The 16,787-nt window shown below is 43.0% G+C and overlaps 1 protein-coding gene across 5 annotated transcripts in view; it reads right to left on the minus strand.

The window, feature by feature from the left end:
* LOC126298991 (adenosine receptor A1-like) overlaps positions 1 to 16,787 on the minus strand; it is a 176,288-nt gene that overhangs the window by 32,623 nt on the left and 126,878 nt on the right. For 4 of the 5 annotated variants that reach the window (XM_049990618.1, XM_049990614.1, XM_049990616.1 and 1 more), the window contains exon 3: positions 9,039 to 9,239. The exons of the other annotated variant lie outside the window; for it this stretch is intronic. In XM_049990618.1, the coding sequence (XP_049846575.1) occupies positions 9,039 to 9,239 (201 nt within the window). The remainder of the gene's footprint in view (positions 1 to 9,038; positions 9,240 to 16,787) is intronic. 5 annotated transcript variants of the gene reach the window in all.

The following is a 16,787-nucleotide window of genomic DNA, read 5'->3' on the forward strand; positions in this document are numbered from 1 at the left end:
GCCTCATATCTCTGTAATAAAAAATAGCACAAACATGAAATACTTTGTATTCAAGTAGCCCCTGTCCCTGCAATTCACTATGCAAACGGCATCTTTGTATATGCTACCTATTACGGTTCGGGAGATATAAGTGGTGTTATGACTTAGCTGCCTCACCCTATATATATAATTTGTTCTTTACTCACTTAATTTAACAACGAACTCTAATTGTGTACAATTAAGATACTATTATATATAGGGGATCACAGTGGAATTTTGTATACTTATATTAGAGAAATGGATGGAAAATGCTGCGGAGGTATGGTCTATTGGTAAACTCTGCAGAATGAGCAGAGATCGTGGTGGGTGAAGTGACTTTCCGCAGAAGTACGCTACAGTTTTCTATAGGATAACTAAGAACTAATTTCCCCACTAGCAGTGTGCAGTGATTTATGTAGATTCTGTCTGTATGTGTATCTCGCGTTTGTATTATCAGTACCTCATATCTGCATTCCATCTAGTTTATCCCCATTGTGTGAAAAATAAACATCCCCTTTTTTGGTGTATTGGTCACTGTGAAAGAGCCAGCGCAACAGTTGCTTATTGTAGCAAAATGGGGTAGAAAAAATGAAGACTGACCTGTTCTCTGTTCAGGCAGCAGACCATTGAAGGTGGGAAGTGGTTCTGAAGACGTTCTTTCCCACAGGTTTCTATCCTACACCCGTTTCCCCTTCCATGGCGTCACACCTACATAAGACAATGTATCCCTTAATATGGCTCTGCTGCACTTAAACGTGGTACACTCATCTATTATTTGTTCTTTACTCACTTAATTTAACATCGAACTGTAACTGTGTACAATTAACATATCATTTTCTACAATTTGCGGTTTTTCAGTCTCCTGCATCGTGTGAACTATTTGTCCTAAGGAAAAAATTAGTAAGATCTGTTTTTGTAGTAAATTGAAGTTAATTTTATTTTGGCTAGTGGATGTCGTTTTTCGTTTGTTCAGGAAACACGTAAAAATTTACCTTCAAACAAACCTCCACCCGACCCCCGCACGACCTCCATCCCCCCGTAACACCCCACCGGTCAGAGTTTTTAGCATACGTTTCGTGGCACCCCACCTACCACTAAACAAGAACCTGCAATTACACGAATTTAAGATTTTTTAGCGCTCGTTGAACGAGACAACAGACGCGTACCGAAACCGCCCTTCTGACTAATAAGAGTTGGCTTGGTACACCGGCCAGTCCATTAATGGTTCTCACAGACATTCAAGCAGCCTATCATCACGGGCTTTTAACGCGAATGTCTTTTTTTAAAGCTGTTTCACAGAGGAAGACTGCACTGTAGTTCTTTCTCTAGATTGTCGCACAGATGACAAAATGGTAGATATCGAAATAGACGACAGAGGGATAGAGAAAAAATTAAAATAGCTCAAAAGAGGAAAGGCCGCTGCACCTGATGGGATACCAGTTCGGTTTTACACAGAGTACGTGAAGGAACTTGCTCCCCATCTTGCAGCGGTGTATCGTAGGTCTCTAGAAGAGCGTCGCGTTCCAAAGGATTGGAAAAGGGCACAGATCATCCCCGTTTTCAAGAAGGGACGTCTAACAGATGTGCGGAATTATAGACCTATATCTCTAACGTCGATCAGCTGTAGAATTTTGGAACACTTTTTATGTTCGAGTATAATGAATTTTCTGGAAATTAGAAATCTACTCTGTAGGAATAAGTATGGGTTACGAAAAAGACGATCGTGTGAAACCCAGCTCGCGCTATTTGTCCACGACACTCAGAGGGCCATAGGCACGTGTTCGCAGGTAGATGCCGTGTTTCTTGACTTCCGCAAGGCGTTCGATACAGTTCCCCACAGTAGTTCAATGAACAAAGTAAGAGCATTTGGACTATCAGACCAATTGTGTGATTGGATTGAAGAGTTCCTAGATAACAGAACGCAGTATGTCATTCTCAATGGAGAGAAGTCTTCCGAAGTAAGAGTGTCTTCAGGTGTGCCACAGGGGAGTGTCGTAGGACCGTTGCTATTCACAGTATACATAAATGACCTTGTGGATGACATCGGAAGTTTACTAAGGCTTTTTGCGGATAATGCTGTGGTATATCGAGAGATTTTAACAATGGAAAATTGTACTGAAATGCAGGAGGTTTTGCAGTAAATTGACGCATGGTGCAGGGAATGGCAATTGAATCCCAATGTAGACAAGTGGAATGTGCTGCGAATACATAGAAAGAAAGATCCCATATCATTTAGCTACAATATAGCAGGTCAGCAACTGGAAGCAATTAATTCCATAAATTATCTGGGAGTACGCATTAGGAGTAATTTAAAATGGAATGATCATATAAAGTTAATCGTCGGTAAAGCAGATGGCAGACTGAGATTCATTGGAAGAATCCTAAGGAAATGCAATCCGAAAACAAAAGAAAGTAGGTTACAGTACGCTTGCTCGCCCACTGGTTGAATTCTGCTCAGAAGTGTGGGATCCGTACCAGATATATTTGATAGAAGAGATAGAGAAAATCCAACGAAGAGAAGCGCGCTTCGTTACAAGATCATTTAGTAATCGCGAAAGCGTTACGGAGATGATGGATAAACTCCAGTGGAAGGCAGTGCACGAGAGGCGCTCAGGAGCTCGGTACGGGCTTTTGTTGAAGTTTCGAGAACAGACCTTCACCGAGGAGTCAAGCAGTATATTGCTCCCTCCTGCGTATACCTCGTGAAGAGACCATGAGGATAAAATCAGAGAGATTAGAGCCCACACAGTGGCATACCGACAATCCTTCTTTCCACGAACAATACGAGACTGGAATAGAAGGGAGAACCGATAGAGGTACTCAAGGTACCCTCCGCCACACACCGTCAGGTGGCTTGCGGAGTATGGATGTAGATGTAGATGTAGATGTAGAATGGAAAATGAAGAAACGCTAGTATGTAGTATGATGGTAAGTATACTCCGCCGTGTACTTTTTAGTGGTTTACAGCGTACAGATGTGATAGTAGATACAGTATTTTAGCAACATAGCTTTCGCGACATGAAGATACGTACGTAGAGGTATGTAACTGAGCAGGTAAATTTGAGAGAAATACTTTTACCTTGTACTTCCGTGTACGAAGTGCGCTCTATAAGTAACGCAAGACATTTTTTTCTGAAAGCGGGTTGGTTTCATTCAGGATTCAGATACGTTGTATTAATTAGTGTTGCTGCATCAGTAACCCGCCCATCATCCATGTACTGCTTTCCGCAGAGTGCATCCTTAATTGGGTCAAACAAATGAAGTCGGAAAGTGCGAGATCCGCGCTGTATGGTGGATGAGGAAGAACCAACCAATGAATTTCTGCGAGCACTACCAAAAGGGACGTACGGTTGTGCAACGAGTTGTTTGATCGTGATTCGTTGACCACCTTGAATTCAAGTCCCCGCACCTTCCAACACTGCAGGAGCCATTGCTGTGTGCTGTGTACTGCCGGCTGGCTAGAGGGAGCTCGGACAGGTTGGCGCTACCTTGTTGCGATAATGACAGACGCTTCATCCAACGACTCGCCATGCTTTTGTTCTCTGCCTGGTCTCAGTAGACGTTTTGCAAGTGCCTGTGAATACCTGTGATGCCCTATTTTTCCGTCAAACGAAACTCAATGACAGCTCTCTGCTTGCAGCCCACCTCCATTACCGGCGCCAATTAGAAGGCTATGTTTGGTGCTGCCACCTAGCGGAACTTCAGGAATCTATGGGAGCTGAAGCAGGAATATTCTACGATGTACCCCCAAAAATTCCGCCTTTTTCCAACCATGTGTTGCATTACTTACTGAACGTCCCTCCTAGAAACACGTAAGCTCATTAGCCTATTTCATCGACCATGAATGGGAGGTCTGTTCTGTCGTGAGTGGACTGATGTAAATTGTGGTACGCATTAAAATATTTAAACAGTTGTATTGATTCCTATGGTGGAAATTGTATCTTAAATGACAACCATGTGTTGCATTACTTACTGAACGTCCCTCCTAGAAACACGTAAGCTCATTAGCCTATTTCATCGACAATGAATGGGAGGTTTGTTCTGTCGTGAGTGGACTGATGTAAATTGTGGTACGCATTAAAACATTTGAACAGTTGTATTGACTCCGATGGTGGAAATTGTATCTTAAATGACAGTGTCGGCAGATGACTATCTGAGCTCGTCTACGCTACGTGATATACAACTTCAAGACTCTTCAAAAATGGCTATGAGCACTATGGGACTTATCATCTGAGGTCATCAGTCCCCTAGAACTTAACACTACTTAAACCTAACTAACCTAAGGACATGACACACATCCATGCCAGAGGCAGGATTCGAACCTGCGACCGTAGCAGTCGCGCGGTTCCGGACTGAAGCGCCTGGAACCGCTAGGCCACTGCGGCCGGCTTCAAGACTCTCATTCAAAAGCAACCTCAGAGCCAATTTCCGTTATGTAACGTATTTTATTCCACGGAAATCATCTTATTAATATTTATGTGACACACGGCAATTGTGCATGTAGCATTTAAGAAAGGGCTATGTGGGATAAAATAATACATAACGACGCAGTGCAGCTTCGATGTGTCCAAGTTAAGTCATTTACACGGTACACAAAGTGTCCCAAAATGAAGGGTCAGCCGGCCGCGGTGGTCTCGCGGTTCTAGGCGCGCAGTCCGGAACTGTGCGACTGCTACGGTCGCAGGTTCGAATCCTGCCTCGGGCATGGATGTGTGTGATGTCCTTAGGTTAGTTAGGTTTAAGTAGTTCTAAGTTCTAGGGGACTAATGACCACAGCAGTTGAGTCCCATAGTGCTCAGAGCCATTTGAACCATGATCGGCACTTGTGCACTAATGTTTCGGTTATCGTTAATATTGTAATTTATCTTTGATTTTTGAGACAAAATAGAGTGCAGAATTGTTGTGTAGTTTATATATGTGTCTTGTTTCAACTTACTATTTTTGTATGGGAATATATAATTATATGATAATGCTGGGCCAATAACGGTATTAAAGAAGATTTTATTTCAAGTTAATATTTAGTTAACTGGTGTTCAGCTTCCGAAGTATCTTAAAATACCGATTCTGTTATACGGATATTGAGAGTGAGAGTGACCGTGTCAAAGTAGTTTATACTGCACAAGGAGAAGGTAGCACAGTGCTGAAACTGTACGGCCAACACAGTTGTGCCCAAGCAGATAAAAAAAGTACGTTATGACACCTAGGAGCCGTGTGGAGCTCCTGCAGCGTCGCTGTTCAGAAATAGCTTCGGATAACAACAGAAGTTGACTCATCCCGACAGTTAAGCTTTACGGACGTAGCTCAAGTTTTCATAGCTCTCAAGGTGGTAACCCTTATCTGAATTCATATTGAGATCCGGCTCTGGGACGATGTCCGTCTCAGGTTCTCTACTGCCACCTTTGTCAAAGAAATAAGAAGATCGGCCACAGCGATGCGCCTCCTAAAATTATGTTTGAGATTAAGGTGGCATCTCCAATCTTATGAAATAAATCTGTACGTTTGAATGGACGCTCTCCTGTAAATCTGATGATGAACTGGATTTAAGGTAGAAGTTAGAAAATTCTGTGTGCAGATGATTGCTGAAAATTATGTGTCTTCCCGCCAGTGACTGTTGGTATTGCCTCATTACATATAACTGAGTGTCTGAATCAGTTGTTAGGGCAATGATGTCGCTTTCGGGGAGAAATGGACTCAAACTCCAGATTGACAACACAGATCTGTGCTTTCAGCTGTTTTGGCGATTGTGAGCCAACTCCAACATAGTTCCTTCGGTAAGGTGAAAACAGATTTATCGGTTAAACTGAATCCTTAATTTTATTTCACTATTAACATTTATTTATGACATTTTATGACAGTTAGAGTGGTCTGAATGCGTTTGTAAATTACTGTTATGTTATGAATCTTCAGTTTTCATCCAATGTGACCAGGGGTTTCTGCTACGAAGTTGTGAAAATGAGGCTATAGACAACTGATGTTAATCTGTTGAAAATAAATCAGTTTATATTCTAAATAGCTTTGAACAAATATAAATCTTACAGATATTATCTGAATACACGGATTTTAAAATTACGAGAAAACAGGAATTTTGGCTCAGCCGAAATCTAATTTTAATGAACATCTTTCATATGCGTTACAACAATTTTTGTTATGTGAATAAGATTTCATCCCTGCAATTAACACAAACTGAGTTCTGTGCTATAAAACATGACTATACAGAACTAAAAGATGTGACTCCATAGAGAAATGAGTACCTATAGAAGGTCTAGCAACCAAGACGAAAATGTTGAGCTTCCTGACTCATCTTCGTTCAGTTCCAACTGGTTTTCTGTCTCTACATGTCTCGTTATCGACTGAAAGATAATCATAATGCTGTAATGTTCCTTCTTTCTTTCATCAAATGTATCCTGTTTGTATTTTTAAAGTTAGAACTAGACGAATTAAATTTAGCTTCAGTCTTAGCTGTATTTTACGAACGTTCCGAGTTCCCCTTGAAAAATGCTGAAATGCTGTAAACAGAGATCCGAAACCTGCTTAAGGGCACAATCATAGCTCAACAGTCTTGACTGATTTGATTTAAGCTGTCTGATAGAAAAGAAAACCATCTTGTCCAGTTTCAAGGAGACGGTTTGCATGGTTCTTCCAACATAACAGTGCCAAAAAGAAAACTAACGATATATCTTTTATAGGAAAAACTCGTATGGATTGAAACAAAGAAAAAAGAGGACATTTTCTTACGTTTGCAATATGCGAGGAATTTAATAGAAGATTATGATGATGATTTTTACAAAGAGCTGAGATAAGGGCGTGAGCGAAGTACACTCCGAACACAGAAGCTACTATTTACGATTAAGACTATCCACTGAATTGATATTAAAAATGGTTGTAACACTCACGGATGGTTTGCTATTTTTCTTGATATATACCTGTTTATGTTTATATTCCTCTGCATATTTACTTATTAAGGCATTGAATTACTGCTAAAACAAGTTTGTCTTATCATAATTAGAGAAACATTTCTTCACTACCTAGAACATGCCTCATCCCAGATTCAACTCGAAACACCATACGTGTTTGAGTTTCAGAAATTCCTCTGATTGCAGACACAACGACATATACATCGTTAGAAGATGGTAATAGATTTACTCCGTTTAGTAGCTATGAAATAATACCAGTTCACTGAGGCATGTCGAAGTTGATAGTCCTAATATTACGGAAATAATGAGCACGCTAACAGCGTAAACGTAAATCTGCGCATCTTTACGAACGTCAGCAAAGCGTCCAATGCATACAATCATATTACATCGAGGAAGCTCTATCACTTACTGTAGTAGCATGCCACTGTGAGGAACAATTAGTTTGGGAAGAGAAACTTTTTTCCATTGTTAACGGTGATTATCGGATCGAGAGAGAGTGAATGGACGAAACTAGGGCTGTTGATAAAATATCGATACATCCATATATTTTCCAAAAAATATCGATATATATCGGCGAGGATCTTCCCAGATACATCAATATATCGCTATAAAAGAGTTAATGTCAGGTGCCGATTTTTTTAAATTATATTTTTCTCAAAATTTTCCGTAAATATTTAAAGATTTTCTTTTGAAATAGTGATAGAGGATAATTTCACTTTTACTGTGTGAAGGAGTCTTACTACTTGTTAGCTTTCGTTATGTCCAATCTTTCTATATGAATATGTGAAATAAGTATATGTCGCACAAAAGAGGCAGTCCGATTTTACTGGGGTCTGGGAAGGGGGGAGGGGGGGGAGGAGTGACGGAGTGAATGGAATAACGAGATTTCCGATGTGAAGAAATAGCAATAACAAGAAAGTTACGTTAAAAAACGATTTTTAGAGCGAGTAGTGTGCTATTTCTCCACATCGGCATTCTTCAAAAACAGTTTCTGGAAATAGTGAACAAAAATCACAATGGCGAGATTGGTCTTTGTGATAGGTGGGCACGTGTGAGGTGAAATTGTGACGTAATCGGCGTTCGGCGGTACGGACGGAAACTGCAACGTTTAGCTTCACCACTGTTAGCAAAGTGGTTATCGTCAGTCGTGAACGCGCATCGTTTTCCTTTCAATTCTTGCACTAAGGGGGACATGCAGGATGCTAGCTTGTTGATGTACAGGATATCTTATAATAAAATACTTCAGTATAATGCTCTGAAACTGGCACTATATTTACAATGTGCTGCAGATATTATTATAGGCCGGTACATCGGTATTTTTTCCCGCGACACATAGATTCTTTTTTCTATATATCGAGAGGCAATAAAGATGTTTTTAAATATAGATATATCGAATTACCGATATTTTTAAAAAATCAACAGGCCTAGGCGAAACCTTGTGACGGCTCGTTACGTACTTCTCTAGCAGGGCACTAAGGGAGTCTCAGCCCGGTCTGTCAATATCTCGTGGAACAGTAATAATAAACATTGTCATATCCCGCTGCAGAGAAATATCAAGAATGTTTGTAATTTAGCGTCCCGTTGACCTTAAGACTATTAGAGACTGATTATTAGGTTCATTGCAGAGTGACGGTGAAGGAAACAAGTCTTTGTCTCTTTGAATAAATTATTTCACTGTTTGGTTCAAATGACATCTGTATAATATAGAAAATGTAAAGCAAGTCGGCTGATCGGGGTTCAGAAAACAGCTCCACCCGATTACGAGTCTAGTGTTCTCAGTGCATAGATCAAGACATATACCCCTTTTGATTGCCTAATACTGATAAGGAAAATTTATTTTGTAAACGCCATTCGACTATGCTGGTCAGCTATCAGAACGATACTGTAATTAAATAATCCTGGTTACAGAGGCAATTCAGGAATAAATGTTCACCAGTATTTGAATATTGTGCTTTCGTTTCACAGCATGGAGGAGGATATAACAACAATATTTCATATTTTAATCAGGTAGATCTAATGATGATAAATTTTTCGCTCGACCCTGGGTGAAAATTACTCGAGCTTTAACAACTGTAGTACAGAATGTGCTTTGATAGGCAGACTAACCTGTGAATCCGGTAATGCACCAGTGCCACGACAACGATGATGCCGCCGTGGGTTGCGATCCCGGCTGCTATCATGTAACCCAGAGGAACGATTTTGTCCAGTTCGCATTCAGCTCCAGGCTCCCATTTATTCCACGCAAAGAGTGATAGATTTATCATTATGGAGGCCAGCCATACAGTTGCGATTATGACAGCCCATCGCCTGTAAAACAATGGATTTGGTTGTTGAGTTGAAGATGATTGTTATTCATATAGGAAGTACTGTACGACAATTGTCAAGAAATACAGGGAATTCATCCAAATGTCATGACCACCCCAGAAGCCTCGTAACATATATTGGTCGCATATTTCGTCATACGATCTGTTTCTTGAGAAACCTGTTCTGCTGCTATCTGATTTATACCGATCGTAACTTCGTTAGATTTTCCTTATGCTGTTACTTCTGACAGTATGTCCTGGCATTGACACTGTTTCCAGCTCATGCGTGATAATTTAAAGTGTCAGCCCCGGTAGCTGAGAGATCGGTAGCTCAGCGTGTTCGGTTAGAGGGTTAGTTGCCCTGAGTAATAAAACAACTGAATTAACCGATCAGCGACGAACGGGTGTCTTACGACGTCCGCCCCGACCAGATGCAACGAACGAAAGCGAACAAAATGAGATTTTTATGCCGGCACGGCAGTTCAGCGTGTTGGGTCAGAGGGTTAGCTACCCTCTGTAACAAAAAGCTGAGTGAATGGATCAACGTAGAACCTAAACGAGAGTCATCGGACGTCCGCCCGAACAAATTCAACGAAAAATATAGATCAAAAATTAGATTAAAAATAATAGTGGTCAGCGTGATAGATTGCCGTCCTACGGACCCGGGTTCGATTCCCGGCTGGGTCGGCGATTTTCTCAGCTCAGGGACTGGGTGTTGTGCTCTCTTCATCATTTCATCTCCATCCGGCGGTCAGGTCACCCAATGTGTCGTCGAATGTAATAATACCTGCACCAAGGCCGTCGGACCCGCCAGCAACGGGCCTCTCTGCCGATGACGCCAAACGCTCATTTCCATTTTTTCCATTTAAAGTAAACTGTTTCAGAGTACCCACAGCGTACTGGATTGAGTAGCACTGTCAGTCATTTTAAATTCATTGCGGGGCCCTTATTTTCAGTAACTGACTGAAGTGGAATGCATTGGATTTTACAAATAATTTTAAGTTTACAATGAAATTTTCACTCTACAGCGGAGTGTGCGCTGATATGAAACTTCGTGGCAGATTAAAACGGTGTGCCGGACCGAGACTCGAACTCGGGACCTTTGCCTTTCGTGGGCAAGTGCTCTACCGAATGAGCTACCCAAGCAACAAGTGCTCTACCAAATGAGCTACCCAAGCACGACTCTCGCCCCGTCCTCACAGATTTAATTCCGGCAGTACCTCGTCTCCTACCTTCCAGACTGCACAGAAGCTCTCCTGCGAACCTTGCAGAACTAGCACTCCTGGTAGAAAGGACACTGCGGAGACATGGCTAAGCCACAGCCTGGGCAAAGGTCCCGAGTTCGAGTCTCGGTCCGGCACACCGTTTTAATGTGCCAGGAAGTTTCATATCAGCACACTCCGCTGTAGAGAGAAAATTTCAACTACCCCCAGGCTGTGGCTAAGCCATGTCTCCGCAATGTCCTTTCTTCCAGGAGGGCTAGTTCTGCAAGGTTCGCAGGAGAGCTTCTGTGAAGTTTGGAAGGTAGGAGACGAGGTACTGGCGGAGTTAAAGGTGTGAGGACAGAGCGTGAGTCGTGTTTGGGTAGCTCAGTTGGTAGAGCACTTGCACGCGAAAGGCAAAGGTCCCTAGTTCGAGTCTCGGTCCGGCACACTGTTTTAATCTGATAGGAAGTTTCAATTTTAAGTTTTATTACTCTCTTTTTATACTGTAAGGTCTTACTCTGTACTGAATTTCTTTATATGACTATAAGACTAAAACGTGATATAATTTACTTGCATATGACGACACGGTGACTGCAGGACTCGACTTTTTCCTGTTTTATCGGCATCAAGACTCGACTCATACTGGGTAATGAAAGAATGAGAGAGCTGCACCAGGAAACCCCCTACCGGCAGAAACTTACAATTGTCTCCACAGTAAAATTTTACTTTAAAAGCATAAGTTGAAAATCATCTCAAGTTTCTGCCTTCAGCTGGCCGGGGTGGCCGAAAGGTTCTAGGCGCTACAGTCTGGAACCGCGCGACCGCTACGGTCGCAGGTTCGAATCCTGCCTCGGGCATGGGTGTGTGTGATGTCCTTAGGTTAGTTAGGTTTAAGTAGTTCTGAGTTGTATGGGACTGATGACCTCAGAAGTTAAGTCCCATAGCGGTCAGAGTCATTTTAACCATTTTTTCTGTCTTCATGCATGATCTTGTGAAATAGGATGAACCTTTTGAAACTTTCTGTACGCTTAGGTAATACCATCAGTTTGTTACTTGTGTTGTCCGTATTCACACAATATGCTGAAAATTTGTTTTATCTATTTCAGCATTATTGAACTTAGTGCGTCCGCAGAAGCCACACAGCATCTGACAAACACTGGGTAGCCATCGTTGCAAAACATGGACTATTATAGTACGTTAAAGTGAGGTAGGATCTATTATACAGGGTACGAAATATATTGTCTGACAGTTCTGTATATAATGTGTAACTAGGTGATGGACGAAACATCGATATGCGTAGTGTTATTACAAATGAAACATATTAAATTTGTTATGTGAATGGATAAATTATTGTTGCTATTTAGATTATTGTTGTTACTATCATGGTTATAAACCGACCGGGAAGCCTAGGCGTGTTATAGAGCGTCTTCCGGGACGGGGAGGTGCGGCGACCCCTGATCGAATCCGGCGAGCGGATTTACGACGAGGGTCGGTGTGCCTGTCAGCCTGGATGTGGTTTCTAGGCTGTTTCCAACATACCAGTAAGTAAATTACGGGTTGGCATCCAAATCACGCCACAGTTACATGATTCGTGAACATTTAGAGCACTCACACGAATCACGCTACATACAGAAAGTTTGGGTACACATATTCCGCCACGGTTGGTAAGGGAGTGACGAGACTAAGGGCATTCGGCCACTTCTTAAATCAGCCATGCCAAATTCGTTAACAATCATGTCGACCCTGCGCCGATTCGCAACAAAGGCACTAAAAAAGGAAAGAAGAGTGTTGCTTGTACACAAACTGCATGATTTGGTGGTTCTGGTGACTTAACCGCTTCAACATTCACCAGTTAACGTAAGGCAGGAAACTCGTTTGCCTCGTGTAAGCTTCGTTCTGTGTGTTTCATGTTTTTTGAGGGGCAGGTTGGAGATCTGCCCGGTAAGACGATAATAAGGGCATTCGGCCACTTCTAGGGCATTCGGCCACTTCTTAAATCAGCCATGCCAAATTCGTTAACAATCATGTCGACCCTGCGCCGATTCGCAACAAAGGCACTAAAAAAGGAAAGAAGAGTGTTGCTTGTACACAAACTGCATGATTTGGTGGTTCTGGTGACTTAACCGCTTCAACATTCACCAGTTAACGTAAGGCAGGAAACTCGTTTGCCTCGTGTAAGCTTCGTTCTGTGTGTTTCATGTTTTTTGAGGGGCAGGTTGGAGATCTGCCCGGTAAGGCGATAATAAGGGCATTCGGCCACTTCTAGGGCATTCGGCCACTTCTTAAATCAGCCATGCCAAATTCGTTAACAATCATGTCGACCCTGCGCCGATTCGCAACAAAGGCACTAAAAAAGGAAAGAAGAGTGTTGCTTGTACACAAACTGCATGATTTGGTGGTTCTGGTGACTTAACCGCTTCAACATTCACCAGTTAACGTAAGGCAGGAAACTCGTTTGCCTCGTGTAAGCTTCGTTCTGTGTGTTTCATGTTTTTTGAGGGGCAGGTTGGAGATCTGCCCGGTAAGACGATAATAAGGGCATTCGGCCACTACTAGGGCATTCGGCCACTTCTTAAATCAGCCATGCCAAATTCGTTAACAATCATGTCGACCCTGCGCCGATTCGCAACAAAGGCACTAAAAAAGGAAAGAAGAGTGTTGCTTGTACACAAACTGCATGATTTGGTGGTTCTGGTGACTTAACCGCTTCAACATTCACCAGTTAACGTAAGGCAGGAAACTCGTTTGCCTCGTGTAAGCTTCGTTCTGTGTGTTTCATGTTTTTTGAGGGGCAGGTTGGAGATCTGCCCGGTAAGACGATAATAAGGGCATTCGGCCACTTCTAGGGCATTCGGCCACTTCTTAAATCAGCCATGCCAAATTCGTTAACAATCATGTCGACCCTGCGCCGATTCGCAACAAAGGCACTAAAAAAGGAAAGAAGAGTGTTGCTTGTACACAAACTGCATGATTTGGTGGTTCTGGTGACTTAACCGCTTCAACATTCACCAGTTAACGTAAGGCAGGAAACTCGTTTGCCTCGTGTAAGCTTCGTTCTGTGTGTTTCATGTTTTTTGAGGGGCAGGTTGGAGATCTGCCCGGTAAGACGATAATAAGGGCATTCGGCCACTACTAGGGCATTCGGCCACTTCTTAAATCAGCCATGCCAAATTCGTTAACAATCATGTCGACCCTGCGCCGATTCGCAACAAAGGCACTAAAAAAGGAAAGAAGAGTGTTGCTTGTACACAAACTGCATGATTTGGTGGTTCTGGTGACTTAACCGCTTCAACATTCACCAGTTAACGTAAGGCAGGAAACTCGTTTGCCTCGTGTAAGCTTCGTTCTGTGTGTTTCATGTTTTTTGAGGGGCAGGTTGGAGATCTGCCCGGTAAGGCGATAATAAGGGCATTCGGCCACTTCTAGGGCATTCGGCCACTTCTTAAATCAGCCATGCCAAATTCGTTAACAATCATGTCGACCCTGCGCCGATTCGCAACAAAGGCACTAAAAAAGGAAAGAAGAGTGTTGCTTGTACACAAACTGCATGATTTGGTGGTTCTGGTGACTTAACCGCTTCAACATTCACCAGTTAACGTAAGGCAGGAAACTCGTTTGCCTCGTGTAAGCTTCGTTCTGTGTGTTTCATGTTTTTTGAGGGGCAGGTTGGAGATCTGCCCGGTAAGACGATAATAAGGGCATTCGGCCACTACTAGGGCATTCGGCCACTTCTTAAATCAGCCATGCCAAATTCGTTAACAATCATGTCGACCCTGCGCCGATTCGCAACAAAGGCACTAAAAAAGGAAAGAAGAGTGTTGCTTGTACACAAACTGCATGATTTGGTGGTTCTGGTGACTTAACCGCTTCAACATTCACCAGTTAACGTAAGGCAGGAAACTCGTTTGCCTCGTGTAAGCTTCGTTCTGTGTGTTTCATGTTTTTTGAGGGGCAGGTTGGAGATCTGCCCGGTAAGACGATAATAAGGGCATTCGGCCACTTCTAGGGCATTCGGCCACTTCTTAAATCAGCCATGCCAAATTCGTTAACAATCATGTCGACCCTGCGCCGATTCGCAACAAAGGCACTAAAAAAGGAAAGAAGAGTGTTGCTTGTACACAAACTGCATGATTTGGTGGTTCTGGTGACTTAACCGCTTCAACATTCACCAGTTAACGTAAGGCAGGAAACTCGTTTGCCTCGTGTAAGCTTCGTTCTGTGTGTTTCATGTTTTTTGAGGGGCAGGTTGGAGATCTGCCCGGTAAGACGATAATAAGGGCATTCGGCCACTACTAGGGCATTCGGCCACTTCTTAAATCAGCCATGCCAAATTCGTTAACAATCATGTCGACCCTGCGCCGATTCGCAACAAAGGCACTAAAAAAGGAAAGAAGAGTGTTGCTTGTACACAAACTGCATGATTTGGTGGTTCTGGTGACTTAACCGCTTCAACATTCACCAGTTAACGTAAGGCAGGAAACTCGTTTGCCTCGTGTAAGCTTCGTTCTGTGTGTTTCATGTTTTTTGAGGGGCAGGTTGGAGATCTGCCCGGTAAGGCGATAATAAGGGCATTCGGCCACTTCTAGGGCATTCGGCCACTTCTTAAATCAGCCATGCCAAATTCGTTAACAATCATGTCGACCCTGCGCCGATTCGCAACAAAGGCACTAAAAAAGGAAAGAAGAGTGTTGCTTGTACACAAACTGCATGATTTGGTGGTTCTGGTGACTTAACCGCTTCAACATTCACCAGTTAACGTAAGGCAGGAAACTCGTTTGCCTCGTGTAAGCTTCGTTCTGTGTGTTTCATGTTTTTTGAGGGGCAGGTTGGAGATCTGCCCGGTAAGACGATAATAAGGGCATTCGGCCACTACTAGGGCATTCGGCCACTTCTTAAATCAGCCATGCCAAATTCGTTAACAATCATGTCGACCCTGCGCCGATTCGCAACAAAGGCACTAAAAAAGGAAAGAAGAGTGTTGCTTGTACACAAACTGCATGATTTGGTGGTTCTGGTGACTTAACCGCTTCAACATTCACCAGTTAACGTAAGGCAGGAAACTCGTTTGCCTCGTGTAAGCTTCGTTCTGTGTGTTTCATGTTTTTTGAGGGGCAGGTTGGAGATCTGCCCGGTAAGACGATAATAAGGGCATTCGGCCACTACTAGGGCATTCGGCCACTTCTTAAATCAGCCATGCCAAATTCGTTAACAATCATGTCGACCCTGCGCCGATTCGCAACAAAGGCACTAAAAAAGGAAAGAAGAGTGTTGCTTGTACACAAACTGCATGATTTGGTGGTTCTGGTGACTTAACCGCTTCAACATTCACCAGTTAACGTAAGGCAGGAAACTCGTTTGCCTCGTGTAAGCTTCGTTCTGTGTGTTTCATGTTTTTTGAGGGGCAGGTTGGAGATCTGCCCGGTAAGACGATAATAAGGGCATTCGGCCACTACTAGGGCATTCGGCCACTTCTTAAATCAGCCATGCCAAATTCGTTAACAATCATGTCGACCCTGCGCCGATTCGCAACAAAGGCACTAAAAAAGGAAAGAAGAGTGTTGCTTGTACACAAACTGCATGATTTGGTGGTTCTGGTGACTTAACCGCTTCAACATTCACCAGTTAACGTAAGGCAGGAAACTCGTTTGCCTCGTGTAAGCTTCGTTCTGTGTGTTTCATGTTTTTTGAGGGGCAGGTTGGAGATCTGCCCGGTAAGGCGATAATAAGGGCATTCGGCCACTTCTAGGGCATTCGGCCACTTCTTAAATCAGCCATGCCAAATTCGTTAACAATCATGTCGACCCTGCGCCGATTCGCAACAAAGGCACTAAAAAAGGAAAGAAGAGTGTTGCTTGTACACAAACTGCATGATTTGGTGGTTCTGGTGACTTAACCGCTTCAACATTCACCAGTTAACGTAAGGCAGGAAACTCGTTTGCCTCGTGTAAGCTTCGTTCTGTGTGTTTCATGTTTTTTGAGGGGCAGGTTGGAGATCTGCCCGGTAAGACGATAATAAGGGCATTCGGCCACTACTAGGGCATTCGGCCACTTCTTAAATCAGCCATGCCAAATTCGTTAACAATCATGTCGACCCTGCGCCGATTCGCAACAAAGGCACTAAAAAAGGAAAGAAGAGTGTTGCTTGTACACAAACTGCATGATTTGGTGGTTCTGGTGACTTAACCGCTTCAACATTCACCAGTTAACGTAAGGCAGGAAACTCGTTTGCCTCGTGTAAGCTTCGTTCTGTGTGTTTCATGTTTTTTGAGGGGCAGGTTGGAGATCTGCCCGGTAAGACGATAATAAGGGCATTCGGCCACTTCTAGGGCATTCGGCCACTTCTTAAA

This window comes from Schistocerca gregaria, chromosome X, assembly GCF_023897955.1.
Source record: "Schistocerca gregaria isolate iqSchGreg1 chromosome X, iqSchGreg1.2, whole genome shotgun sequence".
Taxonomy (NCBI): Eukaryota; Metazoa; Arthropoda; class Insecta; order Orthoptera; family Acrididae; genus Schistocerca; species Schistocerca gregaria.